The 19,145-nt window shown below is 36.9% G+C and overlaps 1 protein-coding gene across 1 annotated transcript; it reads right to left on the bottom strand.

Annotated features, from left to right (window-relative positions):
• Window positions 1-471: 471 nt before the first annotated feature.
• Window positions 472-1,318, bottom strand: LOC131625570 (protein GLUTAMINE DUMPER 5-like). Its single transcript, XM_058896421.1, has one exon. The coding sequence runs from the start codon at window positions 1,131-1,133 to the stop codon at window positions 837-839; it is 297 nt and encodes a 98-aa protein (XP_058752404.1). The 5' UTR covers window positions 1,134-1,318; the 3' UTR covers window positions 472-836.
• Between the last annotated feature and the right edge of the window lie 17,827 nt (window positions 1,319-19,145).

Below are 19,145 nucleotides of genomic sequence, written 5' to 3' on the forward strand. Positions count from 1 at the left end.
AAGAATGAATCTTCAACATCAACCCAAAATTTCACTTACTTGGAATGTGAAAAGTAAAGACACATAAAGCGGATTATCCAAAACTTAAAAAAAAAAAAAATCGAAGTATAAAAAAGCCTATGTTTCATAAGATATTCTATAACATGGACTAATAATAAAAAGAGAGACAGAGGGAATATTGTGTAAGTGTCTCAAAATTTTAGCAGAAGTAATTATGCATCACTTGGATATCACTTTATAATGCAGCATCTAAGGAAGTCTATTCGAAAAAATTGAAGTCACATTTTGGATTGATATCGTATATATAGGTGTTTATAAGTCGTGGATATTGCTTTTTAGATTAATGATAGTTATATTCTTTTCTAACATAGAAAGTTTATGGTGGATATATGACAACAAATTTGTAAAAGTATACACATATTCTCTTCTTAATTTAAATCAATTCTATTTTACTCTCCAATAAAACTGAACTTTAATAATTTTACTCAGATGAAATAATTGTCAATTATATACAAAATAAATTCTTTCAAAAATCAAAATCATCCCTATAAAATCTAAAACAATCATATATACTTCATATCATTTCTACTCTAAGATTTCACATCTCTTACAATCAGCATGAGTTTAAATACATAGTACATATAGGCATCAATGGACAAGAAGCAATTGTAGGTCTTTTTTTCTTTCTTCTTTTTCCCTCCATTATGCTGATGATTCCAGTCATGACATACTTCCATGGTTTGAATTTTCCATAACAATCACAATCGTAGGTTTGAAAGAATCAGCAACATCTTCCACAACCGCGACACAATCACAATTCAAAGCGATGCTTACGTCTAAACTGTTTCTTCAGTATGGCATGATGATGAAACAGGTTTAGCCAAGTAAGTAGGGTTACTATCTCCAGCCATAATGACAACAATCTTAGGCTCTAAATCCACCACCATTTCCACATTCTTCATTGATTTCTCTTCATTTGCTAAAGTGGTAGATGGTGTATTTTCATGACAAGAACAACAAGCTAGAATAATTAATGCAAATGTTGCAATTGCAAGCATGAAAGCTATGCCACCAAAGAGGTAAGGAACCGGAGAGGTAACGGTTTTGAAACCGCCACCAGAAGCTGCATCCATATTTGAATCACTTACACTTACAAAAAAAAATAAACAATAAATTTTCCTCTATTAATCTCTCTTCTTGTTTTGTTGTTAAATTGGATCCTAAAGGTTTGATATAAAAGAAATTGAAGGAATTAATTTATAGTGCATGTTAAGGCAAAACAATGAATGAAAGTTAGTGGAATTGAGGAAGAAATTTCTGTTTATTCTTTTCTTAAAATTTTGGCTATATAGTTTCAATTTATCAAACAACTGTTGATGTTTGATTCTTTCGTGTTGTGATGAAGCATATATCCAATCATGGGCATAATAGTATGGAAGTTTCTTCATCGGTTGATATTTGGGCAGCTGTCAATTGTTTCATTGTCAAAATTAGAGGAGGGCCCAAGTGATTGTCTCAAATAATTGCATACGTTCTTTTGTTTCATTACTTTTTCTAAAAGCATTGTAGACTTGTCCTAGACAATAAAATTTGCATTTATATATTAAGTTGAATATATTTTTTTAATACAAATTAAATTGTTTTTCCATTTCTTTTGAACATGAAAAGTGATTGAGGTTTTTCAACTATCACTATTTAAGGTTTAACTAATAGATTTAGGAAAGAAAAAATAAAGAATAAAATAGCACTGTGAAAATTCATATGTATTAATGAGACAGACTACACTTTAAATACCAAATCATCCTTAATGCATATAAAACTACTTGTCAAGTTTATTTGGAGGAAATTACCACTAAAATTGAAATTATGTTTGATCCATAATAATATGTCACACGTAATTGAGACAATGTGTAAGACAATGCAATAAAAAGAAATTCACTAATTAATTAATAGTCAATAGTACACAATGTGTAAGACAATGCAATAAAAAATGATGGATGGTTCTTCACCTATCCTGAATTAAGGTTTAACAATAGCAGAACAGACACCTTGTTCTGTTTGATTGAGCTCCAAAGAAAGTATTTTTTGTTTAAATGGACACTACTAAGGAAGAAGGACCAGTCAGTAGACCAATTTTTTTGGATGACACCAACTATGATTATTGTAAAGCTAAAATGGTTTCTTTTCTTAAGTCCATGCACAACACAACATGGAAGGTTGTTTTTAAAGGTTGGAAATACCCTAAGACTATCTCTTAAGATGTAACATCTATCTTAAAGCCTGAAGTTGATTGGACTAATGCTGAAGATGTTGAAGCTCTTGGAAACTCCAAGACCTTGAATACTATTTTCAATGGTGTAGACAAAAACATGTTTAGATTGATTAAAACATGTTATGAAACTAAGTAAGCATGAGAGATTCTCAAAACTGCACATAAAGGTACATCCAAAGTTCGTATGTCAAAGTTGCAGCTCCTCACAACAAAGTTTGAGATTCTGATAATGAAGGAAGATGAATTCATCTCTGAATTTTACATCAAACTGTGTGATATTGTGAACACTTCTTTTGCTTTAGGAGAGAACATATCTGAAGAAAAGCTTGCTAGAAAAATCTTTAGATTACTACCTAAGAAGTTTGATATGAAGGTTACAACTATTGAAGAAGCCCAAGACTTAAGCAACGTCAAAGTTGATAAACTCATTGTTTCTTTACAAATCTTTGAGATGGCTATAAATGGCATGTTTGAAAATGAAGATCAAGAGTGTAGTCTTTGTATCCAACACTGAAGAAAATAAATATCAAAAAGAGAAGAATATTGAAGAAAACAGAAGAAAATTATAAGTGTTCTTCTTCTTGAAATAGAAAAATATGTTTCTACTATCACTGGTCTAGAAGAGGGAGTAACTCTAGTAAATTCCAAGCTTGAAAATAATGGTTCTAATATGTTATATGAATTCTTGGAAGAGGAAGTAACTCTAGAAGTGGAAGTAGCTCTATTAAATTTGTTTGTATGTTGAATAATGGTTCTAATATGTTAGATGAAATCTTGGAAGTTGGGAATAAGTTTAGAAATATGAAAGGAATAAGGTTTGACTACATCTCCATGAACAAATAAATCAAAATTCCAACTAAGAAGTTTGTTCCTCCTGAGAAGAAGATTGAGTTTCTAATGTTGAACCATATGTCTCAACATCCGATTTGACATATGCATCCTCAAAGTAGAACCTATAAAAGCTCATCAAGGAGATCTCACTACTGTAGAAGATATGGTCATATAAGGCTCTACTATTATAAACTCTATGGATATCCTCGGCCCTATAGTCAACCAAGGCTCAACAAAAAGAGCATTCAAGCAAGGAAAGTGTGGAAAACCAAAGTAATTGCCACAAATCTCATAGATCATACATCTCTTAGAGTTTCCTCAAGAGAATATTGGTATTTTGATAGTGGATGCTCCTGGCACATGACTGGAGAAAAAAACTACCTTAAAGCGATAAATCCCTACTCTAATAATTATGTTATTTTTGGTGATGGAGCAAGAGGAAAAATCAAGGATATATGCAAACTGGTCTATTCAGGTTTTCCTAGCCTTAATGATGTACTACTAGTAGAAGGATTAACTACAAACTTGACCAATATAAGTCAACTATGTGATCAAGGTCTGAATGTGAGCAATAACAAATTAGAATTCATTGTTTCAAGCAAAGATCAAGCAGTGTTAATGAAAGGATCAAGATCCAAAGAAAATTGTTATTTGTTTGTATCTCAAAACAAAAGTCACCCCTCAACATATTTGATATTCAAGGTAGATGAGACCAAGCTATGGAACCAAAAATTGGTCATCTCAACCTCAATAGTATGAAAAAGATCATATCTAAAGATGCTATCAATGGATTTCCAAGGCTCAAGAATGATGAAGGCAAAATCTATGGAGAGTGCCAAATAGGAAAGCATACCAAGAAGCCCATTAAGAATCTCCAGCATCTTGCCACCTCAAAAGTTTTAGAGTTACTTCATATGGATCTGATGGGGTCTATGCAAGTGGAAAGCCTAGGTGGGAAAATATATGTCTTTGTGAGTGTGAATAATTTCTCAAGGTATACTTGGATCAAATTTATTAAAGAAAAATATAACACTTTTGATGTCTTCAAAGATCTATGTCAATATCTCCAAAGAGAAAAGGGGGTGGGATAGTGATGATAATAAGTGACCATGGCAAAGAGTTTAAAAACTCTAAATTCTCCTAGTTTTGTTCCTCTGAAGGGATTGGTGTTGAAAGAATATTGTGGTACTTTTCGTTTATCGTTTCCACAGGGATTATTGCGATATCACCGCCGTTCTATAGTCTATTTTGTCGTGAGTTAAAGTTATCATGGGGTTTGGTTTTGATTCTGGTAACGTAATTCTTTAATCTCATGCAAGAAGTGCTAAACTTGGTATGTGGTTTTAAAAGATGGTAAAAGAATGTCAAGATTAGATTTGTTTTTGATAATTTGCTTCTAAGATATTTTCTTGATCAAATATGTGAACTCATGAATGATACATATAATCACAATCCTCTCAATATGTTTCATGTCTAAACCATATTGTGAAATTTGCCATTTTGATCCTTAAATGATCTCTCAACCTAACTATCAAAATGACAACACTCAAGGCTTAATATAGGCAAATATCAACTCACAAAGCTATTTCTAAACTTTACTTGTTGATAGATAAAAAACCTAGGTCAAGACTTGAAAACATTTTCTCAAATAGAATACAAATCTCATAAATAAATAAACACAAGGTTTTTCACCATATATATATCATCACTTGTTCACATACAAAAGATCAAAAGAAATACAAACTAAAAGCAAATCATCTACCTCTAATCTTGACACCAAGAAGGTTTAGCCACCCATTTCCATGGTGACTTGAGCAACAAGCAAACTATCAAGCTTTATGAACATCAAGATGGAAGTCTCCAAGATTGATGGGTAAAAACTTGAATTTTACTAACAATGGAAGTTTTAGGGTTTTCTCACTCCAAAAAATATTGTATTTTGGTTCAAGAGAGAGATATATAAGATGGAATGGTTCTCAAAATATCTAACTAGCACTATATAGCATGGCACATCAGCCCAGATTCGTCCGGCGGAAGAACAGCTTCGCCGGGCGAAACCCACTAAACAGGCCACGTGACCTTAAAAGTACACAAAAGAACCCAAAAAAATATCTTCTTCCGCCCGGCGAGACAGATGCTCCGCCGGGCGCTCCAGAGCAGAAAGATGGCCAAAAAATGAGCTGCTTCGCCCCTGGCTCGCCTACCACTCTCCGGGCGGAGCTTCGCTTCCAAGCTATTCGCCGGGCGAAAACAAGAGGAACACTGACACCTTCAGAGTTGCCAAAATCCTCGATTCTTCGACTTTTTTCCCGATTTTTCTGAACATTTGCTATCACCAATAACTGAAACACTAGAAAATAGATCAAAATACCAAATATTTACATATGACAAAAATCACTTATTTACATAAGCTATTCTTCTAAAAACATAGAAAAAGGGTTAAAAAGTGCCTTAAAAACATACGAATAGAAACAACAAAAGACACTCAACAAAATCTCCCCAACTTGCATCTTTGAATGTCCTCAATCAAAGGAAATTTTTAAAAATTAAACCAAAACGATTCAAAGCACAAAATCAACCGAACAAAACTTGAATGGTTCAAACTCGACAAGTGCACGCCCAAGGCAACTTCATAACTTAGATAGATAGATAGCACTATAACGAATTAAACCCTAAACACAAACTTCAAAATGCAAATCTTTGCCAGAACATGCTCATGTATGAATCACCTAAATTTCTCACAAAACAGGGATTATACACAATATAAACAATGGACAAAACACTCTCGCTAATAACTATATTAACATCCAGAACAATTCATACGTTCATCTCGACATTTCGCAAAGAAAACCATGGAACAAAGATCACAAAGGACTTTTCTCGGTTGTAGCTTGGCTTAGGATAAAAAGGAAAGGATAATATATAAGGCCATTGAAACGAAAATTGGTAAGAAACAAGAAAAACAATTCTCAATCTGATAAATTCATTCTTGCTCAATTCACAACTTCTCACAATTCACTTCCTTTTCTTACAATGCATCTTCTCTTTATTTTTTTATTTTTTTTTCATTTCTTTTTTTTTTTCAATATATATATATATATATATATATATATATATATATATATATATATTCTTATAATCATGTATTTAAAAGATGCATTGCCCACCACACTTTCTTTCCCGTGGCAACTTCACAAATAGGAACCACTCTCCCCAACTTCACACTTTTCTATCTCAAGAGACGAGAATTGCTTTTCAAAGTAAGATAAAGGTTCAAGGGAAAGTGTTTACACAAGAAAAATATGAGAATGAATCATCATTGACTAAATTTGCTTGATCAACAACACAACTACTAAGTGGTAATCTTAATAATTTGTTGGCATGCAATGGATTCATTCACACAAACTTTCGGCTCAAAAAGGTTTACAAATGCGCACACACTAATTCGGTTAAATGAAGCCTTTTTGGAATGGTGGTTTTTCTCAATAATACAAACAATGCCTTGATCCCTTCTAAGTTCCATAATTTCAATTGAATACAAGATTTGACATGAATCGAACGAGTTAAACATAATTACTAGACATCACAATATTTCGGTGAACAATGGAAGCTACTCACATTTATGGTTAAGTCCTAATGATTCACACATGAACATATATTTACTAGATGATGTATATCACGAATTTGCATAAAGCGTTAATTTAATTAACGTGCTGTCATTCTACAAAGCGATTAAAGTAATACCTTCTATGCACACTTTTGAGAATTTTATCATCACCATCCAAACTTTTAAGTTGACCTAATTTTTTTTTTCTTGCTCCTTGCGGAACCAAAATCTTAAACAATCAAACTAAGAAGCATCAGATTAAACCAATATGTACAAAGCTAAAAATTTAAACAAACTAAAATATATAAAAAGAAATCCAACTAAACTTAACATAATCCAACAAAACATGGCCAAGCGCCAACATCCAAAAGTTATCAAATACTTAAAACATAAAAAAAAAACTAAGACAAAAACAAAGACAAAATAACTAATAAACTCATAATCAAGGATGTCATCACCAATCTCATCACCATCTCCATCAGCCTCACCATCAGCATCATCCACCCCCTCAGAAAAGAAAGGCCTGCCCTCAGGCCAATTTGCATAAGCGGAATAATCCTCGCGAGAAGGAAAAGGAGGGATCTCACCAGAAGGTGCAGAATGATGCAGATATAACTGCCGCATAGAGTCCATAAGGAACTCATTGGACCTCCTTCCAGCCTCAAGCGCATCCCAAGTATAATTAAAAGATGATCTCAACCTCGGATCCCAATCTTCATAATCCAGAGTCTCACCATGCTCACCTGCAGCAGAGGACTCACCAGCTTCCTTCTTCTTTTTCTTGGCAGCCAACTTAGCATTACAGTAGCGGTTGATGTAGATATCATCAACCACATCTCTTTTCCTTTCGTTCACCATAATTGGAAAACGAACACCCTGCTCTCGATGAAGATTTTCATCTCATTAGCAATGATTTTAGCAACGTCTACCGTCTTGTTTTCCAAGATGTGATAAACAAGCAAAGCCACATCAAGAGGTGCCGAAGACTTATGAAACCTTGGCCTTATGTTAAACACAATCAGAAGAAGCACCGCCTGAGCCAAAGGAGTCATATCAATCCTGTTGTAACGAATCGGCTCCTGAACATTGTTCAATTCCACCTGCTTTCCCGGTTTAAGGATCACACGAGAAATTACTTCCTGGTTTTGATGAGTTCTTCGTGCCACAGAAAACTCATCAGTCTGGATATTTGGATCAAATGGATTCCAAGGATGGCAAAGTAGCTCACTGATCGCATTACGCGAAAAATCGATCTCCTTACCACGAACAAAAGACTTGTAAGAACACAACTCACCCTCCGGTTGAAGTGCATTAGCATAAAACTCACGGACAATCTCATAGTTTATGCAATCAACCGGAGTGAGCAACCTTCCCCACTTCTTTGCATTGAAAATGTTTGCAATCTCCTTGTAGCTTCCTTCAGTGTCAATCATAAACTTCCTCTCCGCCAAAATCTTTTTCTTTTCCAGCATTGGCATGCGGTCCTGGTGGATTGCACTACTAAAACGCAATGCATCAAAAGCTCTTGGCGGAGGATTTGAACTACCCGCCTCGGTTGCATCCTTTTGAGGCTTGGATCGCTTCCTTTGCCTGCTAAACATCTGCACAAAAAGAAGGAACCACACAAAACAAGCCACCAAAATCGTTAGCTACAAAACATACCACAGAATGTAAGAACCAAAGAAAATTTTTGCAGGACTAGTGTGACTCGCCCGGCGGGCCAGAATGCTCCGCCGGGCGAATCGAGCGAAACAGGGCAACACAACTGCAGAACAAGCAACATCCCCAACACCATCTTCCCACACTCTAAGGAACTTCTATTCACCTCTAGATAACTCTATTACATCCTATTTCAACTAAAGGTTTTCAAAACCCTATGGTAATTTCATTACTCTAGTTTAATAGGCATGAACACAAGAGAGAAAAGATAACAAAGAGGGAAGAATTTACCTTTGCTTAAAAATTGAGGAAGAGAAGAGCAAGAGAAGAGGAATGGGAGCAAGGCAAGGAGAGGAACGGCTAGGGCGCATAAGGGAAGGGGGAAACGAAAATTGCAAGAATGAGGGCAAGAGTGGGCCTCACACAATAAGCCCCTTTTCTCTGCAGCCCAAGCACGTGACAAACAGTCACAGAAAACAAGCCTTCGCCCGGCGAGCCAAATTGCTCCGTCGGGCGCTCCACACCAGAACCAGAAATTTTTTTTTTTAAAAAAAGATTACAGGTCTTCCTCCTTTCTTAACACAACACTCTAATAAAATTAAAAGCTCCAGTAACAACTAAAAAAACAGTAAATACTTACAATGCCGGGGTGCCTCCCGACTAGCGTTTTGTTTAACGTCGGTCAGCTCGACGGCTATAAGTGATCAAGGATCACTAAGAGCAAGCACACTTGTTTCTCTATTGAACTCGCACCCACGGTACACTTTCAATCTTTGCCCGTTAACAGTCCATGTTTCTTTGGATTTCGGGTCTTCTACCACAATTGCTCCAAAATGCTTCACCTCCTTGACCAAAAACGGTCCAGACCATTTTGACTTTAATTTTCCCGGAAAAAGTCTCAAACGGGAATTGAAGAGAAGCACCATTTGACCAACTTGGAAATCTTTTTGCCGAATTTTGCTATCATGATAAAATTTGACCTTTTCCTTATAAATTTTGTTGGAATTGTAGGCATTAAGTCTCAATTCATCCAACTCATGAATTTGAACTTTTCTTTTTTCACCGGCCAAGTTAGGATCAAAAATTTAAAAGCTTTAACGCCCAAAAAGCTTTGTGCTCCATCTCAACGGGTAAATGGCAAGTTTTACCATAAACCATTTGAAATGGAGTTAAACCAATTGGAGCCTTATAGGCGGTACGATACGCTCACAACGCGTCGTCAAGCTTGTGAGACCAATCTTTTCGCGAACTTGACACAGTTTTCTCAAGGATCCTTTTGATCTCACGGTTTGAAACCTCAGCTTGGCCATTGGTTTGCGGATGGTATGGGGTAGCAACCTTGTGCCTAACTCCATATTGCTTCAACACTTTTTCAAGTGGAGCATTGCAAAAATGCGATCCACCATCACTCACCAACACCCTTGGCGTACCGAAACGCGAAAAAATATTCCTTTTCAAAAATTTGATTACGGTCTTACCGTCAGCTTTTGGTGAAGCAATCGCTTCCACCCATTTAGACACATAGTCCACAGCGACCAAAATGTATTCATTGGCAAATGAGGATGGAAATGGACCGACGAAATCAATTCCCCAACAATCAAACACTTCCACCTCTAGGAAGCTTTGTAGGGGCATTTCATCTCGACGACCAATTCCACCACTCCGCTGACAACTGTCACAACTCGACACATAACGATAGGCATCTTTAAACAACGTAGGCCACCAAAAACCCGCCTGAAGGGCTTTAGTTGCCGTACGTAATCCATTGTAGTGACCACCATATGGTGAATTGTGACAATGCCACAAAATACTTTGAGATTCCTCACTAGTTACACACCTCCTTAAGAGATTGTCACTACTTAATTTGAAAAGATAAGGCTCATCCCAAACGTAAAAGTTAGCATCGGATAAGAACTTCCGTTTTTGGTTCCAAGTAAGATCTTCCGGTATCCACCCGGTAGCTTTATGGTTAGCCATGTCAGCAAACCAGGGTCTAACTTCTTGGACCATAAACAGTTTCTCATCAGGAAATTCCTCTTTGACCTCACTTTCAAATTGTGTTACCTCGTTATTCACCAACCGAGATAAATGGTCAGCTACCACATTTTCAGACCCTTTTTTGTCTCTTACTTCAAGATCAAACTCTTGAAGCAAGAGAATCCACCTAATCAGCCTTTGTTTTGAGTCCGGCTTAGTGAGCAAGTATTTGATAGCTGCATGGTCAGTATAACACACAATTTTGGAACCAATCAAGTAAGAACGAAATTTCTCTAATGCAAACACAATAGCAAGCAACTCTTTTTCGGTAGTTGCGTAATTGACTTGCGCTTCATTTAAAACTTTGCTTGCATAGTGAATAGCATGAAAAATTTTGTTCTTTCTTTGTCCTAACACGGCACCCACCGCATAATCACTCGCATCACACATGAGTTCAAAATCAAGCGACCAATTAGGAGCGACGATTATGGGTGCGGTTACCAACTTTTCTTTAAGCTCTAGGAAAGCATTTAAACAGGATTCATCGAAAAGAAATTCCGTACCTTTGTTGAGTAGATTACTCAATGGCTTTGCCACTTTGGAAAAATCTTTGATAAATCTTCGATAAAACCCGGCATGTCCTAGAAAACTTCGGATACCCTTCACATTCAATGGAGGAGGCAACTTCTCTATAACTTCAATTTTTGCTTTATCCACCTCAAGGCCTCTTGAAGAAACCTTGTGGCCGAGCACAATTCCTTCGGTAACCATGAAGTTGCACTTCTCCCAATTGAGGACCAAATTTGACTCCACACAACGACTTAGCACGGTATCAAGATTTTTCAAACATAAATCAAATGAAGCCCCAAAAACCGAGAAGTCATCCATAAACACTTCGATGCACTTCTCAATTAAGTCGGAAAAGATAGCTTGCATACACCGTTGAAATGTTGTCGGTGCATTACACAACCCGAAAGGCATTCGCCGATAAGCAAAAGTACCGAAAGGGCATGTGAAAGCGGTCTTCTCATGATCCTCGGGATTGACTACAATTTGATTGTATCCCGAATACCCGTCTAAGAAACAATAAAATTGTTGACCGGATAATCTCTCGAGCATTTGATCCATAAACGGTAAGGGAAAATGATCTTTCCTCGTAGCTTTGTTTAGCTTACGATAATCGATACACAACCTCCATCCAGTCACGGTTCGAGTAGGAATTAGCTCATTCTTCTCATTTCGAATCACCGTCATTCCACCCTTCTTAGGCACCACATGGACGGGACTCACCCAAGCACTATCCGAGATCGGATAAATCATCCCGGCTTCTAACATTTTCACTACTTCCTTTCTCACTACCTCTTTCATCACCGGATTCAAACGTCTTTGTGGTTGAGCTACCGGTTTAAAGTCATCCTCCATCAAAATCTTATGCATACAAAAGGAGGGACTAATGCCTTTGAGATCGGAAAGTGTCCATCCCATTGCTTCTTGGTTTCTTTCTAGGACCACAAGTAATTTTTCTTCTTCAACCTTAGAAAGGGCGTTGCTAATGATAACCGGCTTGTTTGCATTCTTCTCAAGAAACACATACTTCAAGTGAGAAGGTAACACTTTCAATTCCACCTTTGGTTCTTCAACTTCAAGCTCATCTTTCAACTCATCAATTTGAGCTTCAAAAGGATTCATCTCATCACATGCCTCAAGATTTCTCAAGCAATCTTCAATTTCCTTCTCTTGATCTTTTGTAAGCACTTCAAGAGCTTCCATCAAAGTTTTCTCAAGAGGATTAGTCAAGTGCATTTCATTCTCTACTTTCATAATCGCTTTTTCTGTGGCATCGATTCTAAAACAATCATCGTCATCACTAGGATGCTTGATAGCTTCAAAGAGATTAAGACATAATTCCTCGTCTTGGTATCGCAATTTCATTAAGCCATCATCAATGTCTATCATCATTCGGGCCGTCTTCATAAAAGGCCTTCCTAAGATCAATGGTATATCAGGATCTTCTTCCATGTCTATGACGACAAAATCAAAGGGAAACCAAAATTTGTCAACCTTAACAAGCAAGTCTTCCGCAACTCCATGAGGATGAGCTGTGGACTTATCTGCTAATGATAGTGTCATTCTAGTCGGTTTCAAGTCATTAATTCCTAACCTTCTCACCATAGACAATGGGATCAAATTAATGCTAGAACCGGTATCCACCAATCCTTTGCCTATTCGAACATTTCCAATAGACACCGGCAAGGTTACCCGTCCAGGATCATTTGATTTAATCGGTGTAGTGCGTTGAATTAACGCATTACAACAAGAGCTCACCGTGACTACCTCCGGATCCAAGAATCTTCTCTTCTTAGTGATGATGTCTTTGATAAATTTAGAGTACATCGACATTTGCTCTAATGCTTCGGAAAAAGGAACATTGATTTGCAACTTGCTAAAGATGTCCAAGAACCGAGCATAGTGCTTTGCATCTTCTTTCTTTGACGGACCGGGAGGGTAAGGTAATTTCTTCACTTGTATAGAATCATCCACCTTCTTCTTTCCCTTCTCACTCACACTCAATTTTTTCTCTCTTTTTCTACTTCTTTCTCAAGAGTTTCTTTTTCCACTAATTCTTTCTCTTTCTCATTTTCAACTAAATCACCCTCAACATTTTTTTCTACTTCAATCACCCTATCTTTTTCACTTTCAACAATTTCCTCCTCAACTATCTCTCCTACACCCATATCAATATTTCTACCGCTACGAGTTAGAATTGACTTACAATGCTCACGAGGATTTTCTTGTGTAGTAGCCGGAAAAGGACCTTTGTTTTGATCGGCAAGTTGCTTTGACAATTGCCCGACTTGAGTTTCAAGGTTCTTTATGGCGGCATCCGTACTCTTTTGGCTCGCCATTTGCAATTGCATGAATTGGCTAAGAGTGTCCTCGATTGAAAGCTTTGTTTGTTGAGGTTGTTGATTGTAACCACCTTGATAAGGATTTTGACGATTCGATGGACCTGCATCCGGCCTCCATCCTTGTTGATAACCTTGATTACCTCTTTGTTGGTAACCTTGGTTATTGTTGTAAGGTTGTTGTTGTTGTCTCCCACCATAACCTTGATTAGGATTTGACACATAATTCACCTCTTCACCCGGTGGAGGACAAAAACCAGTTTGATGGTCACCCCTACACAATTCACAACACATCACCTGTTGATTTTTAGAAGGGATCCCATGTATCTCTTTGATTTGTTGAGGGAGTTTTGACATTTGTTGAGTGAGCAATTCTACTTGTTGTGTCAATAACTTGTTTTGAGCAAGTATTGCATCACTAGTATTCAATTCAAGAACTCCTGGTTTTCTTTGCGATGCACTACGGTTGTGTTGCCCTTGATGATCATTCAAAGCCATCCTATCAATGATAGCAATTGCTTCAGCAGTTGTTTTTGACATCAACGAACCACCCGCGGTAGCATCTAAAAGAGTTTTTGGTTGAGGTTGGAGTCCATTCCTAAAGATATGGATTTGAGACAATTCATCAAACCCATGACCTTTGCATTTTCTAACCATGGACTTGAACCTCTCCCATGCTTCATTGAGAGATTCATTCGAACCTTGAGAGAACACCGCAATAGAAGTTTTCGCTTCCATGAACCTATTGTGAGGAAAGAACCGATCCAAGAACTTCTCTTCTAACTCGTTCCAATTTGTCATGACATTATTTGGTTGATCAAGGTACCATTCCTTAGCTTTTCCAATTAAGGAATGAGGAAAGAGTCTCCTGAAAACCTGTTCTTCTTGGTCTTCCGGAGCACCAATTGTTCCGGCGATCTCGTAGAACTTTGTTAGATGAGTAAATGGATCCTCGTGATCTGTCCCTGTGAAAGGATTCTGATAAAGTAATTGAAGTAACCCCGTTTTCATCTCGGAGTTTCTTCCATTGGCTTGATCACGAGCAAATTGTGCATTGAGTCGAGGGCTATTAACACAAGGCCCTCGAGCTGGAACATTAGGATCCGCAGCCATTTCTTCCTCAACCAAGTTTTCAACCGAAGTTGAAGAAGAAGATGCTTCTTGTTGTTGTCTTCTTTCCCTAGCTAGTTGTCTCCTCCTACGAGTTTTGCTATTCTCTCTACGTGCAGTCCTCTCAATCTCTGGATCAAAAAGGAAATGATTTGCAGGTATACGTCCTCGCATAAACTGTAATCTGAAAAACTAACCAAGCAAATTAACAAACACAAGGAAAATAAATTTAGAAACAAGAGATTAATTATAAGACTCAATACAAAACAAACTATTGCAATGCTTGCAATATCTAAACAACAATCCCCGACAACGGCGCCATTTTGTTGAAAGAATATTGTGGTACTTTTCGTTTATCGTTTCCACAGGGATTATTGCGATATCACCGCCGTTCTATAGTCTATTTTGTCGTGAGTTAAAGTTATCATGGGGTTTGGTTTTGATTCTGGTAACGTAATTCTTTAATCTCATGCAAGAAGTGCTAAACTTGGTATGTGGTTTTAAAAGATGGTAAAAGAATGTCAAGATTAGATTTGTTTTTGATAATTTGCTTCTAAGATATTTTCTTGATCAAATATGTGAACTCATGAATGATACATATAACCACAATCCTCTCAATATGTTTCATGTCTAAACCATATTGTGAAATTTGCCATTTTGATCCTTAAATGATCTCTCAACCTAACTATCAAAATGATAACACTCAAGGCTTAATATAGGCAAATATCAACTCACAAAGCTATTTCTAAACTTTACTTGTTGATAGATAAAAAACCTAGGTCAAGACTTGAAAACATTTTCTCAAATAGAATACAAATCTCATAAATAAATAAACACAAGGTTTTTCACCATATATATATCATCACTTGTTCACATACAAAAGATCAAAAGAAATACAAACTAAAAGCAAATCATCTACCTCTAATCTTGACACCAAGAAGGTTTAGCCACCCATTTCCATGGTGACTTGAGCAACAAGCAAACTATCAAGCTTTATGAACATCAAGATGGAAGTCTCCAAGATTGATGGGTAAAAACTTGAATTTTACTAACAATGGAAGTTTTAGGGTTTTCTCACTCCAAAAAATATTGTATTTTGGTTCAAGAGAGAGATATATAAGATGGAATGGTTCTCAAAATATCTAACTAGCACTATATATCATGGCACATCAGCCCAGATTCGTCCGGCGGAAGAACAGCTTCGCCGGGCGAAACCCACTAAACAGGCCACGTGACCTTAAAAGTACACAAAAGAACCCAAAAAAATATCTTCTTCCGCCCGGCGAGACAGATGCTCCGCCGGGCGCTCCAGAGCAGAAAGATGGCCAAAAAATGAGCTGCTTCGCCCCTGGCTCGCCTACCACTCGCCGGGCGGAGCTTCGCTTCCAAGCTATTCGCCGGGCGAAAACAAGAGGAACACTGACACCTTCAGAGTTGCCAAAATCCTCGATTCTTCGACTTTTTTCCCGATTTTTCTGAACATTTGCTATCACCAATAACTGAAACACTAGAAAATAGATCAAAATACCAAATATTTACATATGACAAAAATCACTTATTTACATAAGCTATTCTTCTAAAAACATAGAAAAAGGGTTAAAAAGTGCCTTAAAAACATACGAATAGAAACAACAAAAGACACTCAACAATTGGTCATAAGTTCTCAGCACTTATCACATCTCAGTTGAATGAAGATTGAGAGGAAAAATAGGACCTTGCAAGAGTCACCTAGAGTTATGTTGCATGCCTAGAATCTACCTTACTATTTATAGTTTAAATCAATGAACACAACTTGTCACATTCACAATCGTGTGACCATAAGATCTGGAACTAAATAAACTCAGTTCAAGCTTTGGAAAGGAAGAAAATTTAATGTTAAATACTTTTATGTCTTTGGTAGCAAGTGCTACATCTTGGCATATCATTAGCAAAGAACAAAGATAGATCCAAAGAGTGATGAAGGGATATTCCTATGTTATTCCATCAATAGCATAACATACATGGTATATAACAAACGCGTCAAGATAATGGAGTCAATAAATATTGTCATTGATGATACTTCTGAAGATAAGCAAGAAGATGAAGATGATGTATCTCCTCAATAGACTAATGTCTCATCAGACGTCCCATAAAAAGGAGTCTGACTTTGGGCCCGACAACACAAATTCTGAAAATTCTCAAATCAACAAGGGACCATCCATCATAATTCAGAAGGATCATCCCATTGGAAGTGTCATGGGAATCTTAATGAAGGAGTTATCACCACATCCAAAGAGATGATTGTCAACTCCTGTTTTATTTCAAAGATTGAATCTAAGAACATAAATAAAGTTATTATTGATGAATTATGGACCAATGCTATGCAAGAAGAACTGTGCTAGTTTAAAAGGAACAAAGTATGGGAATTAGTTCTTATACCTGAAGATATGAATGTCATTGGTACCAAATGGATTTTCAAGAACAAATCTAATAAAGGTGGTAATATGACTAGGAACAAGACATGTTTAGTTGCTCAAGAATACACTCAAATAAAAGGAGTAGAATTTTAATGAGACATTTGCTTTATTTGCTAGACTTGAGCCAATTAGATTATTATTGAGAATTTCCTGCATGATGAAATTCAAATTGTATCAAAGAGATGTTAAAAGTGTCTTTATAAATAGGTATCTTAATGAAGAAGTCTATGTAGAGAAACCGAAGGGATTCATTGATTCTAGTTTTCAAAATCATGTGTACAAGTTGAAGAAAGCACTTTATATATTAAAGCAACCTCTAAGAGCTTGGTATGAGAGGTTAATTGTGTTCCTAATCAACAATAGGCACAATAGATGAGGAATTGATAAAAATATATTTGTGAAGAATGATGGAGGAAAGCTCATGATAGCCCTGATTTATGTTGATGACATAGCCTTTGGTGGGACGTGCGACAAAACGGTGGAACGTTTTGTTCAACAAATGCAGTCTGAATTTGAGATAAGTCTTATAGAAGAATTCACTTACTTTCTTGGTCTTTAACTAAATCAAATGGAAGACAACATTTTTGTATCTCAAAGCAAGTATGTGAAGACTATAATGAAGAAGTTTGGACATGACAAGGATAGCCATAAAAGAACTCAGTTGCAACTCATGTGAAGTTATCAAAAGATGAAAATGAAAAAACTGATAGTTTAATATTTACAATTGACAAGGATAGCCATAAAAGAACTCGAATCTTTATGTTATATTTTTCTTGTTAGATATTTTGGAATCTATTAGGGAAAAATTGCTAGTCTAATACTATTTTTTTATATATATTTATGAGAAGTTAATTTCCATAAATAAGTTTTTTTTTCAAATATTTTTGCATTTTTTTATCTACTCGATAAATCCAACTAACCCTTTGTTTCTCGGTTCGGTTCGGTTTGGGTTTTATCGCAGAAATTTTCCAATTCAATCCAAACCAATCCATTTAATTTTAATCGGTTTGGGTATCAGATTCTCTCAAAACCAAACCAAATCAAATCGGCCCGCGATTACCCCTAGTCATCCTAAAGGGCAAATATTTCCTCCTTAAGTATCTTATGAGAACTAATGGTCTCATTCAAAGAACCTTTCAATTTGGCAACGACAACAACATGAGTTCTCACTTTTCAATTTGGCAACGACAACAACATGAGTTCTCACTTCTAGTACCACTTTTTTAAGTAAAGCCTTCAAATTATCCCTTTCCTACACCAAGTTCCTTACTCTTTCTTGACATTGAGTAAGAACTTCATGAGTCATTGCAACCTTGGACTGCTGGTCCTCAACGATGTTAGCATGCTTCTCCCGTTGAATTCGAGAATCTTTAACAGATGTGCTTCGACCATGTTGGACAACTCTTGGGATGAGCTATTATAAAGATTCATGTAGTCAGGGGAGAAATCCGCTGGGAAGGGGAGACGATTCTCAATAAATTTGTCAGCTTCAAATAGAACGTCCCTCCAGAGAGATGATAAAGGGCACGGACCGTCTCCAGCTAACTGGGGCTCGCCTTTGGCCATATCATGCCAAGTAATTATTAAATGTTCGCCCTTATGAGCTTGAGAAGAGCTTTTTGTGAGGGAGGTTCATCAAGAATATGTCGAGGATCTTGGAGGGAGGTTCATCAAGAATATATCGATCTTTGACACACATCGTGCTCTCCCTTTAAAGATGATCGATCAGGCGCTTAGGAAGAATGAGGGGTGGTTGACACTCAGCCCCTTTCTCGCCAAGCATTCCTTGTTGACATTGTTCTTGCACAAAGAATAAAGAGAAAAACAAGTTAGGAAAATAGTCCAAGAAAAATCTTTAATAAGGATGTTATACAGTGATAGACTCGCCTAGATATTTGTCTACCCCATTGTCATCCCTTGGGTCCAAAGAGATCAATGTGCGTGGACACATAAACTTGAAGCCTAACAATTCTTGGACCACCTCTCGCTAAAAGAGGGTGAGGTCATCAGGAGATAAACTACTAGGGATCTTCGAATCAATCGTCCAAGATAATGGGAAATTAGTGAGTTGTTGCCCCATTCGTGATCATTAAAGTGTCATCACGCCCAATGACTCACAAATTTATCCCTACAATCGGGATATGGGTCGGAGTGGGGTACTAGTAGCTTCTTCCTAGGAAGACTAAATAAAGTCACTCAGCCGCTCATGGGGGTTGGTCGGACACTATAGAAAGAAAATAACACCCCAAAAATATAAGGAACCTCCAGCCGGCGGCACATAATCTTGAAGGCCCTGATGATTCCTCAAACATTAGGCATGATTTCAA

The sequence above is a fragment of the Vicia villosa genome, unplaced genomic scaffold (assembly GCF_029867415.1).
Source record: "Vicia villosa cultivar HV-30 ecotype Madison, WI unplaced genomic scaffold, Vvil1.0 ctg.000222F_1_1, whole genome shotgun sequence".
NCBI lineage: Eukaryota > Viridiplantae > Streptophyta > Magnoliopsida > Fabales > Fabaceae > Vicia > Vicia villosa.